The sequence below is a fragment of the Puccinia triticina genome, chromosome 9A (genome assembly GCF_026914185.1).
Source record: "Puccinia triticina chromosome 9A, complete sequence".
Taxonomy (NCBI): domain Eukaryota; kingdom Fungi; phylum Basidiomycota; class Pucciniomycetes; order Pucciniales; family Pucciniaceae; genus Puccinia; species Puccinia triticina.
In genome coordinates, this window is record NC_070566.1 from 6,275,292 (window position 1) to 6,290,022 (window position 14,731).

The 14,731-nt window shown below is 48.0% G+C and overlaps 1 protein-coding gene across 1 annotated transcript; it reads right to left on the reverse strand.

The window, feature by feature from the left end:
• Positions 1 to 1,257: 1,257 nt before the first annotated feature.
• PtA15_9A631 (uncharacterized protein) lies at positions 1,258 to 3,308 on the reverse strand (the record flags this gene model as incomplete). Its single annotated transcript, XM_053172861.1, has 5 exons — positions 1,258 to 1,290; positions 1,420 to 1,652; positions 1,738 to 1,870; positions 1,944 to 2,188; positions 2,261 to 3,308. 5 exons carry the CDS (start codon positions 3,306 to 3,308, stop codon positions 1,258 to 1,260), a joined length of 1,692 nt encoding a protein of 563 aa, XP_053024059.1.
• Between the last annotated feature and the right edge of the window lie 11,423 nt (positions 3,309 to 14,731).

The window sequence follows — 14,731 nt, forward strand, 5'->3', positions numbered from 1 at the left end:
AAATGTTGGGGCCCAAAACCTGGAAAAAATACAGTTTTTTCATATATTTTTGGGCGGCTGGGACATGGTATGGTGTCCCAGCTATGGTTTTAGACCCACCAGGCACTCCTGAAAGTACTGCATGACAGTTTCTGCCGTCATGTGTGGGTTTAGTGCCCCCAGGACGCATAAGTGTGGGTTTAGGACCCCATACATATGTACTTATGCCCGTATTTGGAGGTGGGTCCCAAAATATGGGCTGTGAACAAAAAAAAATTGGCTGGACCAAATTGGTTGCCACTTTAGATTTGGGATCTACGCACTCTGTAGACTCCAAAAATGTACTCTTTTAGAGTGCTGGACCCCCAACCCAGTCGGGGTTTTCCCCCGCGTAGCCCAACAAGTTTTGCGGGCAGCTCTGTACAGTAGAATGCTGCGCGCAACTGTATTCAAGATCTGCAGGGCATGTTACAATATGGTACAGTGAAAAAAAGTATACTTTATCCAGGGCAATGGATATGGATAACTATAGGTATCCAAAATTGACCCCATAATGTACCATAAAATATCTTCCCACCACTGCCACTGAGCCCTCAAGCTCTGCCTCATCAGGCTCATTATCTCATCTGCTCAGCCAATATCTTCTTGGGTTAAGCTTTTTGTTACTCTGACTGTGACATCTTCTGTACCCAAACCCATCAGTGGCAGGTGGGTCCTGGTCTTGCCAGCCATATGGGCTTGCAAGGCTTAATGGCAGCCCCATCTGAAACAGTCAGTATTACACTCGGAAGTTTTATGCCATCAAGTGTTAATCCTCGAATACTTGTATTGGCTGCGACCCGCGGGCTGCCCGCGGGCTAATCGGGTTCAGAAGCCTGCGGGCTGCCCGCAGGTCGCCCACGGGCTGCCCGCGAGCTAAACGGGCTGGGGGCGGGCAGCAATTTGACACAAATTGACCCGCCCGTTTCTGTGGCCCGACGCGGGCGACCCGCAGACGGCCCGAGCCCGCCCGATTGCCTTGCCTATGTAGCCGTTCAGAGCAATATTTAATGAAAGTTGGCAGCTCATTATCTGAAAAACACAGACACACAAGCACTACTGAATCGTGCATTTGTTTGGTAGTACACAACACCCAACACCGGCAACATACTAAACGATTTGATTTTTTGTTCTTACAACAATACAGCAAGAGTGGATGATAGGAATACATCTGACCGAGGGGTCAGGTATTCACGCGTAAACAAAGTGTCATACGGGAAGACGATGCAGCTGACAGATTCAAGGGAACAGTAGCTGCAGCACGCTCGCCAGCTGTCCAGCCAGACAAGCCAGACCAGATCCACCAAAACAGGTCGAAATGAAAGGAAGATGGGCCCGAATCAGTGATTGATTGATAATTGCCCATAAGAAGTAGAGTATGGATAGGAGGAAAGACTCAACGACGACTTTAGCGATGAGTGTCATTTGCAGGACATCGTACGATCCTCCAGCCGGTCCATCCTGCCCCTCATCATCATCATCATCATCCTCCGGACGATCGTCGAAGAACCGCGAGAATCGGTCGGACGATGTCAAGTGATGCGGGTTCCGGATCGCGTCGCCGATGCGCTCGAAGATCCGGACCGCGTCGGCAAAGCCGTTCTCGTGGAACGGCGCTTCGTCGGCGAGGCCAACTACAGAACACAGAGCCGCATGCGGGTCAGGAAAGCGACCCCAAATCTGGAGTGGTTTCTAGCAAGGAGCGAAGGGCCGCGCAACTCGTGCTGTTGCCCACGAGTAGCTCGGGTACATATAGGTTCGCGACCCGTCGGATGAACGCCAGCGATTCTGGAGACGGGCCCAGGGTGGAAAGGCCGATCTGAGCCGGCTCGCCTCTGACCCTATAACTAATCTAGGACGCTCGTAAAGCAAAAAAACATCAATGTGTGCTCCAGCCGTTCCTGCCCCTCGAGAAATCGCCCCACCATGTCCACATTCATCAGCAGTAAGATCGCCCGTCGACGGCCGGCTTCCGGGCCTGCTTCGTCTCGGAACTTCTCGGCTACTGATCGGGAGCCTAATAGGCCTTGTTCGGTCCCGGAGAAATGCACGAAAACTAGCTCGATCCGGCGTCCAACCCCCGGACTCTCGTTGGTCGCCATCGCTCTAATCAGGTTTTTACTTTCTTCTTCTTGCAGGATTTCGGCGATGGATAATAAAACCGCACATCCTATAGTGGACAATGAAAATATAACTTTTCGGTTGGGGGGAGAAGGGGAGGGGGAAACAAGTTTGCGATTACCTGATGCGTTATCGTCTACCCCAGGAGCACGAATCGAGCCGAACGAGCCTTGGGAGTCGTAATGAGCCGTGAGCACGACAGACTCGATGCCGCGTCCACCATCGTTGTCGTTGAGGTGGTGAGGATCAGGGGGGCCCAGAGTGCTGAGTTTGCATATCAGATTGGGCGCGACGCCGGGGAGATAATGGTCGAACTGGCAGCGTGCGCCGAGACGCTGGTAGCGCTCCTTGAGCCAATGTGCGGCCAGGAGCGCGCCTTCGGAGAAAGAGTGTCTGGTCCTCCAGCCCCCATCCGCTCCCTCCCCGCCGAGGGTCTCGATGTCTTTGAGCAGTTGGTCGGCGCTCATAAGGCCCAAGATCTGGTCGATTTGGGGCCTGTAGTGAAGCCTTGTCAGCCGTTCATCTAGCTTACTTCCCTGGAGTCCCAACGGAGACGGTGCCGGGCTGTCCGTCGGGCTCGATGGGTGGCGCACTGAGGCCACCTCTGCGGGCAAGAGATCCAAGAAGAGGCCGACGGATCCAAGAGACACCTCGACCAAGACGGCCGATGATTTTTCCGGCTCATCAAGCAGGATCCTGACCCCTGGAGCGGGGACTCCTGAAGGCTGCTGCGGTTCCAAGACCCACTGAGACGGCGATCCGGGCGCAGGGTTCCTAGGCGCGGCCGGGTGGATGGTGTGCTGGAGACTAGCGAGGAGGTTTGACAGCAATCGTTTCCCGGCGTGGTCGTTGCGATCGACCGCCAGAGAGTAGAGCAGCCCATCGTCCAGGGGTTGGTAGGACAGTGCGATGGCAGGGGGCTTGCCGGCGTGGGGACAGTCGGCTGGGTTGGATGAGAACAGGTGGTGGTTTCCGTCGGCCGTGGTTCCGAGGAACGTTGCACATGGTCTGTGGTCGCTGCTGGTTGCTGGCTGGAGGCTGAGCTGAAGCGGGGTTGTTGCGGATATCAGCTGGAGGAGGAAGATGGTCAGCAGCCTTGTGGTCTTCATCCTGATTTTATTGCCACGGCCAGTTCCTGTTGACCGTGAAAGGACAGGACATGACGTCATCGCACACTGCAATACGATGGATTTATAATCACTGAACAGCGGCCACGCTCATATAAAAGTGGGCGTCTTCTAATGGTTAGGAAATCTCGTTGTGGTGGTGTAGCCCGTTTCATCTGCACTCGCGATCCCGTGAAAATGTCGGTTCGATTCCGGCCGCCCACATTTTTGCCAGCCGGCTTGTTGATCAGCGAAGTCACGGTCTGGCACTGGTTTCGGCACTCGAGCCATGAAGTTGGATTTGAATACATAACATGGAATCCGACTCCTCTTCTGAATTTTTTGGGAGCATCCTTTTGCGGACGTCTGTTGTATCGAGATTCCGGGGCGGCTTGTCCAGGCTGCGGAGGACGAGATCTGATCTGGATTCTTATGCACGTCGAAAAACGGCGAGGCCTCTGATCCCACCATCCTTTTCGTAACCTTTGACACCCAGCTTACACGTTGAACACCATATGTATAAGAAACAGCAGGAGACAGCTCAATCATTGGCGGCGGCAGAGCCTTGTGACAGTGGACTTGGAGTTGACATCTATGTGTGTGAGAAAGGGAACGGGGCATGATTTATATTTGCAACTTGCTTGTGCCATGGGCACCCTCTCCCCATCATGGGCCCTCCCATCATGGGCACCCTCCTCCCATCAGCCCCCAGACTCACTGTCACGTACTCCACTCGCTCATCGATCCAACACCCGTTCTCACAACACCCCATAACCCAAAATTGTGAGTCTTTCCAACTGGCCATAGTACTCACCTCTCTTATACATGAATACGAGTCTAACTAGCTTGATGAACCAACTGCAATCAACTCTTTCAGCCAAGTTCATCATGACTCCATCGAAACCATCCATTTTGCTCGTCGTTGCGATTATTGCGGGCTGCTTGCCATCCCTGTTCATTTCGTCACCCGTGCCTGTGAGTTTGGATATCCCATCTATCTAATATCGAAACTAAACACCCGGCTTTCAGTTATTCAGCCTTCGCCTGATCTTCATCAATTAAAATTAACGATATTGTGTTGGAGCAGAGACCTTACGATGGGCCTAGGTATAATGGCCGTTTGACCCCTATATGTATTCCCGGGGAGGACCGTGGCTGTTGATCTGTGAGCGGGCACAGCGACCGACTGGCTGGCATCCCTTGCGAGTGGACACGAGTATGGATCATGGGCCTCAATTCGGCGCTAGTTGTTTATATTTCCCAGAGGTTTTCGCGCTCACGACTTCTTGACCAGTTGTTCTTGTCTACAAATGTTACATCCGCGCTTGCATTTGTCAACAGAGAAATATGATCATAAACACAAGTCTCATGCTTCTCTGAGCTGGACTAAGCCCCTCCGAGAAGGCGCAGAGAGTTTGCGAACGAGCGACTTGCCTGTTATTTTGGGTACATGGCTTGAAGAGATCGAGATCTCCAGGCCAGTTGGCTGTTTGTTGAGTTCAATAGGGGGATTCAAAGTTGGCCATGCATGACTTGCATGTACTTTTGCAAGTTGGTGTTCAAGGCTTTTCTTGAGCACCAACACTTAAAAAAACTATTCAAGAAGCTTTGGGGGGTGTAGTACAATGTGACTTGCATGTGTTGTAGCCTGAGGGGCTACGCATCCCAAGACTTGCCGCAGTCGCGGTATCAGCTTTACCTCGGACTCTGGTCCAAGGGATTCTGTTTCTGTTCATGATCAATACCATATTATTGTGCACAAGACCTCCTGTGCCACAATAGGTTATGAGCCCCTGACGCTCTTAAATTTTTTTTTCTCTTGATCATACCAATATCTTACTAATCATATATTGGTAGTCACCGTTCTAATTGTTTGGATACCCTCCAACCTTCTCTTTGTTTTGCTGAATCACCCATCCGACCTTCAAGATTAACCGTCTTGTCTATCCAATCCACCAACACTGCATTGGAAGGTCGGCTTTTTCAGCTTTTGCATTTGACAAACTTAATCCGTTTGGTCCTTTTTCTTGGAATATCAACCTTTCCGGCCGAGATCCGCAACTCTGGTGTGTTTGAGGTTAGAATTTGGAGGTTACTGAAGGCTAGAGGGACTAGCCATCCTTTTGAAAACAAGACTGTGGCCCAGTCTTGCCTGCCATAGGTAATTTTTAGGTTCTAATTTTGATTAGCATTGGGGTTTTGTTGGTGTTGTTTCCTCCTTCTCCAACTTGGATCTTCAACCTTCCCCTCTTCAACATCTGTCTATCTTTTTTTCTTACATACTATCTCCACAAAATCCTGTCAATCCCAGTTTTTTTTTCCCACTCTCTCTACCCAGAACCTTTTTCTCTCTTTTCCACCTATTCTCACTATTGCCTCTCTCACTCATATATCAAATCTCAAATGACCCCTCAACCCTGTTTTTCCTTTTCTCACCAATCTCACATATTTCCCCCCCTTTTTCTTCCTTTTTTTCCTTTCACTTCCAAACCCCACCTCCTTTCCCCGAGTTTCCGTTTTGCCATGTCACCTCCTTGACAATCAACCTCCGCCAGTGCCACCAACTGCCAAATCAAAGACTCCTCTCATTGGGACAGGCTGGCCAAAGACATTGCGGTACTGCAATCTCAGCTTGACAACCAACTCCCAAGTCCAGGAACAACAGGCAGTACGGTGAAGGGCAAAGAAAAGGTGTCGGTTTCTCGTGCTCCCAAGCCAGACATTCAGGCCTACAAATCGGCACCTCCCCACATGGACCCCAGACTACTGGTAGCTTCTAACTTAAGACAGGCCCCTAACACTGATCAGGTGTTTCCTCCCAGATGCCCTGATAACAGGATCACTGCCGAGGATGCCAGACAACAGAAGGAGATGGCAGACTTTGAAGAAGCAGAATTTCTTCTACAACAGAGCAAGCTGGTGGCAGGGTCAATCCAATCCGCCAAGAGCCTTTTCCAATTGGAGAATCTCCTGAAGGCCGATGGGCGGAGTTTTGGCGATTGGCACTGGAACCTGGCGGAAGTTGGGAGGGCGTGCTTGACTAGCGCAACCTTTTTTTTTCGAGAAATGCAGCAACTCCACTTTTGAAAAGATAGGCCGGGCCGTCCTAATCTCCAGCATCAACCAGTCGCTTGTGGCAGAGATGCAGAAATTCGTCACCTGCTATGAGATGTACATTGCCCTTTTTGACAAATTCAAGACGGCATCTCGAGCAGCCCAGATGAACATCTGGTACAAATTCAAGAGCTTCAAGATTGACCCGGAAGGACACAACGCGGGGATCTTGTCGTCTCTTAAAAATCTACTCGCCGAATGGACCTCAATAAGCATCACATTAAGCGCTGATGCTTTTCTCGGCTTCATCGTTCAAGCCGCTGTTATGGAGTCTGGGGCGCTGTACAGTTCAAATTTTGAGCTTTGAGTCAAAAACTTGGTCCAAGCTGATAAAAAAGGGACCTGTCCGACTTTTGACGTGATCATGAATGCGCTGGATGTTTGTAAGGAGCAGAATAGGAACGCCGCCAAAATCGCCTTGTCCGGGCAAGCGTTCGCGTCAAACCAGCCACCCTCAGCACTAGTAACGTCTGTCGATCAAGAGGATCTGTTCAACATCTCCGCTTTCCTCATGGACGTCAAGGAGGATCAATGGGTGGACGCATTGGACTTCTATGCTCTAACAGCAAGCACCTGTTGGCAGTGTGGGGGGACGGGCCATTATGCTTGGAACTGTCCGGATAAGTCAAAAGGCAATTCAAGCAAACAACAGTTTGGCCAACCACTTGGCACACTTGTTGGGACAATCTACAGCCACCTGCCCTGTGGTATGCCAGTCAGCTCCGGGCGTTTTCCCTGGATGAACTTCAGGAAATCAATGGCGGCTCCTTCGCGCAATCAAGAGCACGCAAGACAACTGGCCGATCACTACCGTCCGAGGTATGAGGGAGACCGCCAGAACAGGAATCAATCCCAGCAATCTGCCTCGTCAAGCAACAGCGCCGAGAAGCCAAGCGTATTGGCTCATGTTGTGGAAGTAAACGGTCTCCCGGATGATCTAGATGACCTAGACTTCCACTCAATCGCATTGGGAGAGGACCTTGTGAGCGACGTAGCTGTTTTGACACTGGTGCATTACACGGTTTTACTGGCTCTAAATTTCTGTTGCACGATTTCTGTACCCTGCCCAAACCTATTGGTGTTTCCGTAGCTACCAGTGGAGGAGGCTCCACAATCACTGGGGTGGGATCCCTGAAATTTCAGGCCCCTGATGGGTGAGTTATCGTGCTCAGGCAAGTCCTCTATTGTGAGCACGCTAAGGTCACCCTGATATCCATGGCTGCACTAAGGAAAGCTAATGCGCTTGTTGCTTATGATAACGCAACAGGCACCTTCCAGATCTCACAATCAAATGGTGAACGCTTGTACAATTGTGCTTTTGAGCCAACCAAGAATCAATGGTGCATGCCGGACCCAATGATCAAGGCAAATGTGGACTTACCAAGATCCGATACCGGCCTCAATTTCCTTGTTTCTCATGTCTCTCTGCCACTTCCTTCCTCACCAGTTCCACAACCTCTTCCTGCACCCGTTTCAACTTTATGCCCTCCCACAGACCAGATCATGCCTTAAACTTATCTTTCTCCCTCTCCATCGTCAGCATGTGATCTCAAGAAATGTCCAGAATATGCCAGAAATGACATAGCTATCCTTGCTTCCAGTTCCAAAGTGAAACCAGAGGATGATATATTCCAAGAGCCCTTATGCCAGACCTCAGATTACCAATGGAAGGCGGAACCCCTGAGCAAGGATGAATTGAAACTGCTCTACTACCACCAGACCTTTGGACATGCCAGCCTTAGGCATGTGCAAAGAATTATCAAATATCAAATGGGTAATGGGCTTCCACAAGAAATCCCTGCGGGCAAAATCCACTGCCCGGTATGTGCCATCAGCAAAAGCACCCAAATAAATCCTTTGGCATCAACTCTGCGCAAGAACAAGCGCCTAGATGTTATGGCCGTGGACCTGATGGGCCCATTCCAGGTGGACTCTGTTGATGGTGGCAAATACTTGCTTACCGTGCGGGACTTTGCCACCGGCTATGCGTTTGCAAAAGTCCTCAAAGCTAAGTCTGAGGCAAATGATCACATTATATTCATCATTTCACGGTTAGAGCTGATCACGGGGAAACGTCTTGGTACTCTGAGGAGTGACAATGGTGGAGAATTTGCTAACAAAAAACTTAGTGATTTTTTGAGTTCTAAAGGAATAGCAGCGGAGAAGGCGCTCCCGTATCATCACTACCAAAACAGGATGATAGAACGTTTCAACCGGACCATTGCGGATATGTGCTGGACAATACTGATTGACAGCCCTCTTGGCAAACAATTCTGAAGCTACACTTTTGTGTGGGCAGCTCATGTTTTGAACAGGATCCCGAACAAGTCAAGCGGCGACATGACCCCGTATGAAGCAATGTTCAAAAAGAAGCCTCAGTACAATCACTTCCAAGTCTTTGGAAGTACTGGGTACATCCATATTCCACACAAAAAAAGGAAAAAGCTAGATGAACGTGCTGTGAAAGGTTTGGTCATTGCGCATCTGGACTCCAGCAAAGGATGGCTGCTCTGGCTTCCTGAACAGAAGAAGTTTGTGTCCTCTGCCATGGTACGTTTTCCCCTTGAACTTGCAAATGTCCCAGTCAAGCAACTATCCAACAGTACTCCGGCGGCCACCGGTAAGGAAGTTCTGCCATGGGAGCCAAAACTTTCTGTGGACTACGTTATGAACTTACTCCAGCTTGGTGATTTCACCAAGGAGATTGAATTCACTAACCAGTAGTTAATAGTTGACAAGATCATTGACCTGTGCGAGTTTTATGCAATCACAGTGCCGAAGACCTTCAAACAAGCTATGAACTCTCCTGAGAAGGAATACTGGTCAAACGCGATAGTGGTCAAACTCACCAATCTGGAAGAGATGCAAGTCTGGGTTCTTGGCCTAAAGCCAGAAGATAAAAAAGCGTTGGGCAGGCGATGGGTCTTCACCACAAAACCGGATTCTAATGGCTCGGGGGTCAGGTTCAAAGCCCGGTATGTGGCAAAAGTTTTCACACAGGTCAAGGGGCAGGATTTCAATGCGACTTTCGCGCCGACTGCAACCTTTGTCTCGCTAAGACTACTCCTAACGGTGGCGGCGGAACACAACTGGCCGGTCCAAAGTTTCAACTTTGTTGCCGCATACCTCAACTCCAAAATCAATGAAGAGGTATGGGTAAAGCCTCTGGAGGGTATGAAGACCCCTCATGGGCATGCGCTGCTATTAAAGAAAGCCTTGTATGGTCCAAGGCAGGTGGCGTGGTGCTGGTGGCTGCATCTAAAAGAAGTCCTTGACCGCTTTGGCTACTCCCCCTCGCAGTACAACAACAGTCTTTATGTTCTCCGGCACCCAGACAAAGCAGGCGTTGTATGGTTACACGTTGACAATGGTGTGGCAACCACGTCAAATATGGCCTTGTTGAAGAAGTCAGAAACTGACCTGAAGGATATTTTGAAGATAAAGTGGTCTGACAGTTTAGATTCAATTTTTGGGCTTAATGTTTCACGTTCTCACAGAGGCTTTCAGATTTATCAAAAAGAACTAATAGCAGGGATACTCGGAGAACATTGGGACGGGGTTTCAACAGCTACAACACCTTTGCCAGCGGTTTTCAATGCAATCACTTATGAAAATGGGGTCAGCGCCGACTCAGGGCGCTATCTGTTGGTTATTGGATCTCTCAGTTACCTGGCTGTCAGCACACGGCTGGACATTTGCTTTGCAGTAAACTATCTGGCACGGTTTGCAGCAAAGCCAGGGCTCTTGCACTGGAAAGGTGTGCAACACCTGATCAACTATTTGGCTGGTAGCAAAAATGTGCGCCTGTCTCTTTTTCCGTCACGTGATCTTAAACCTTTGAAGACTTTTGCAGATGCATCGTGGGGAGGAGAGTTCTCCAGGTCCTTGTATGGGGTCTTGATCACCTTACTCAACCGCCCGGTACTTTGGGTCTCGAGGAGACAAGTTTCTGTGGCATCTTCCACTTGTCATGCGGAGTATATGGCGTTGGGGGTCGCAACAAGACAGACTCTCTGGGTTAGGCACCTGCTTCGAGACATCTTGCGCAAGGACTACATAGGTTTTCTTTTTTGCAACAATCAGTCGGCAATCAAGGTGGGTACTGATGACGCGTCCAACAAAAGAACGCGCCACACTGACCGCGATTTCTATATCACAAATGAAGCCCTTTTCCAGAAGAAAACAATCCTAGAATGGGTATGTACAAAGGATCAAATGGCCGATATTTTTACGAAGGGTATGCCTCAAGTTAGCTTTGTATCAATGCGCACAATAATCATGTCCTCCTGAGTCTCCCGGCGTTTTCTCTCCCTCTGCTCAATTTTTTCATGTCTTATTTTGTTCTTTGTTTTCTTCCTATTATTGTACTTAGTGTTTGGGTGATGCCGCGTCTACGGCGAGAGGGGGGGTGTTGTAGCCTGAGGGGCTACGCATCCCGAGACTCGCCGCAGTCGCGGTATCAGCTTTACCTCGGACTCTGGTCCAAGGGATTCTGTTTCTGCTCATGATCAATACCATATTATTGTGCAGAAGACCTCCTGTGCACAATAGCATGAACTTTTGCAACTTGGTGTTCAAGAATGAACTTGAACACCGACTTGCAAAAGTGCATGCAAGTAGCATCTGGCCCACTTTGAAACCCCCTAATGCAAGTGTGACACTTCGACCTTGGCATCTTGGAAAAATAAAAATTAACTGTATTTGTAGTCCGCCATTTCCCCATGGCCAGAGGGAATCTAAGCGGCAAGAAAGCAGATAAAATATCTGCGGCCAATGCAGCTTTGACGCAGATGGATTGTGAGCTTCTCGCCAGATTTACATCCAGTTTTCACGGAATCTGGGGAGCTCCCGTTGAGATCTGAGGGCCTCCCAGAGGTGATCTGATACTGAAGCCTCAAAAGTGATTTCCATGCAAAAATCTAGACTTTCTCCACCACCGCAAGAGTCTCAGGTGTGAAGGGATGTCATCCAGAAGACTCCCAGGCGGCAAGACCTGCGCATCTGGACCAGACCACGGCCTGCGGATACGCCTCACTTATCACAGTCCCTCCCCATGGGAGGTTGGAGTTTGGTTGGTGGTTTGGGTGGTATACATATTCATTTGGGTGGAGCTTAAGTTTGGCTGGTGGCGAAGCCGCCTCAGTTGTGGATCGACGAGGCAATAAATCTCACTCGGGACATGTATAATAGCTGGTATAAGCCAAGAAAACCTACTGCAGCGCCAAAAACAGCCAAAAAAGGATCCCCAAAGGTAACCGAAAGCTCTCCTTTTGATTCATTTTCCTTGGCTGACTTAATCTTCCTACAGCCATGTGGCGTTTTGGCAGGGCTAGGGGCGGCCGCAGTAGCCAGATCAGCTGAAGCTTCATCGGACCCCGTGGATATATGGCTCAGCAGTGGCCTCTTTTTGGAAGATGGCAAACCAATTAACGGTCTCACTTGGTGGGCGGAGCAGAAACGCAGCAGAAATACACATCATGGGCTCTTACAAATGGCCCTCGACGTCTTGTGTTGCCCAGGTAGGTGAGATTGTGCTCAAGTATCACACCATATTATGGTTTTCTGAATTTGATCTCCGTTCATTTATAGCGAAAACAGTTGATGTGGAGTGTACCTTCAATTTTGGCAGGGAGTATGTCTCTGCCAGGAGACACAACCTCCATCCGAAATCAGTAGGTTGAGGCATGGCCTTCACCAGGGGAGATATGTTCCCACTCCCCAGGGAGTGCCAGAGCTGAATTTGATGTGAGTTTTGGTCGGATGTGAGCCTGATGTGCATCAGTAACTCATCCCTAAATGAATTGAAGTGGATGCAAAAGTGAGTCAAAAGTCAGTCAGAATTGATTTGGTAGTCAACACAATGTTGTGTAGAATTCTTTTGTTTTCTAGGTACAACTAGAGGAAAAAATATGATGAAATGATATTCCCCCCAAGTTCAACTCATCAATTGCTCCTGTTTGATGATTTCAAAGGATAGGAAAGCAAAATTGCCATTCTTGAATGTAATTCCTGTAAAAAAAATGAGTTTCTTGTAATTCACATTATATGCCCTTGTGTACAAAATTAAAGTAAAAGTCAACTTGGTATTATTGGGTTTAGAATTTTGGAATGTGGTAATGTTGCAGTAAAATTAGTGAAACCCATTTTCTTGGAAATGCTGTAATTAATTTGAATTTGGCTAAAAAAATGGTGAAAACTATTGTATTGGGGTGAAATTCTGAGGTAAGTCAAGGTTGGATTGCAGTGCCACCCCAGTTTGGCCACATATCCTGGCCTCTTCACAAAAATGATTGTGTGATTTTTTTTTTTTTTTTTGCTTTTCAAAATGATCCACATGTTCACATGCAAGTGAACTTTTTTGCACTTTGCTAATAGTCACCCTAATGTACGCGCGTACATTGAGGTGGAAATATCACAGGATGGGCCTTTCACAGCCACATGAAAAGTAAAAACTTTGTGTTGAGAAACCAATTGTCCCCCTGATGTACGCGAGTACATGAGGGGGACAATATGACATACTGCGCCTTTCACATCCCCATGAAAAGGACACACTGGTCATGGAGCCAAGAAAGGCCTATATTTTGGATGAGTTCTGGATGAATTCCAGATGAGTTCTGGATGAATTCCAGATGAGTTCTGGATTATTCCTTGGCAAGTTATGGTTTATTTCAGGATGATTTCCAACTGATTTCAAGCTGACTTCCAGTCTTGTTCATACCTATTCAATATTTCTTTACCAAAGGCCTCCAGCACAGTTATGGAAAAAAGTTACGGTAAGGCACTCCCTGGGGAGTGGGAACATATCTCCCCTGGTGCTTGTCATTCTACTCAAAGAACAACAAGATTCCACCTCTCGCTCTTCACGAGTACATAGAAAAGCGCCAGAACAAGATCAAGTCAAGCATGAAGGATCCTGTGTTGACAGTGGATTGATATGCTGTCACCGCAGTGATGACATATAGCAATCCAAACATTATTTTTGTGTCTTAAGTGAGTTTTGAGGGGCAGGTATCCGCTGATACCCACCCGTGTACCCGCCCAGAAGAGCGGGTACCCGCCATTGGATGCAGATATGGTTACGGATGTGAGAAATTGGGAAAAAAGGCAGCGGGTACCCGGATGCAAAGTCAACATCTCTAGTGCAGCAGCTTTGGCTGGTGTTGGGCTAGGCTGTGTTTCTTGTGGAGGCTTTCCTCAGATAGGGGAAGCCGTTTTTGCTTTTTTGTGATTAAAAGATAGGGAAAACCCTTTCTTTTTTGTTTTGTGGATAAACATTAGGGGAAACCCTTGAATTTTTTTTCCACAAAACTCTGGTTTTAATAGACTTGGATGTCAACCCCGCGGCAGTAGAGAATTAGCACTTTTGGCAGAGTCTTTTTTAAAATCAATCTGCTGTCTTTATTTCTGAACCTTTTTTTCTCTAATTTACATTTCTGGGATGGCTTAAGCTGTCCCCTTCTTTCTACTATTTTTTCTCATCCTCAACTCCTCTGGTTGAGCTGCAATCATAGTTGTAAAATTATCAATTTCCAATTCTGTCCAGTGGGTCATCTAATGTTTTTGGCACCACATTTTTCAATGCAGAAGCTCATCCCACAGCCTTTAAGTCATGAGATTTGCTACAGAGGTGGAAGATAAGCTCCAAAGATTGATTATGAAATAAAAAAAAGTAAAAATAAAAAAGGGGGTTGAGAAATTGACTCCCACAAATTAAAAAATCAACTCCCAAACGCAATTTACGTCGCGCGGACCGCCTTGGGACGTCTTTCCTGGTCCTTGTGACCGCATTTTGAACCGGGGGCGTTTTGGGAGTCGGAATTGTAATTCCGCAATCCCAAACAGGAGTCAGAATTTTAATTTTAAAAAAAATCCCAGAAAATAGAGAAAAATTTATATCTCCTCACTGGAGCACCCAAACGCTCCCAAAATTTTACAGCAATCTAGAGACACTTTCTAGAAAATATGTTGAGATTTAAAGCAGTAGAAACCATCAGGAAGGCCTTGTGGAACAGGGGGGTTAATCTGGCAGTTTTCCTACTAAGGCAAACCCCCAAAACCTTATCTATGGTGCTCCAAATGGCCCCAATTTATTTCTGCAACAAGAATACACTCTTTAAAACATATTCTGAGCTTTACAGCATTAGCACACCTCAGGGAAACCTTGTGTAGCCGGGGGCTGATTTGGCGGATTTCCTACTAAGGCAAACCCCCAAAACCTTATCTATGGTGCTCCAAACGGCCCCAATTTTATTCCGCCAGAATAATACACTCTCTAGAAAATATTTTGAGTTCCAAGGATTTATTACACATCAGGAACACCTTCTATCAAGTGTGGGTCAGCTATGATAACCATAGTTGTCAGTGTAGCATGA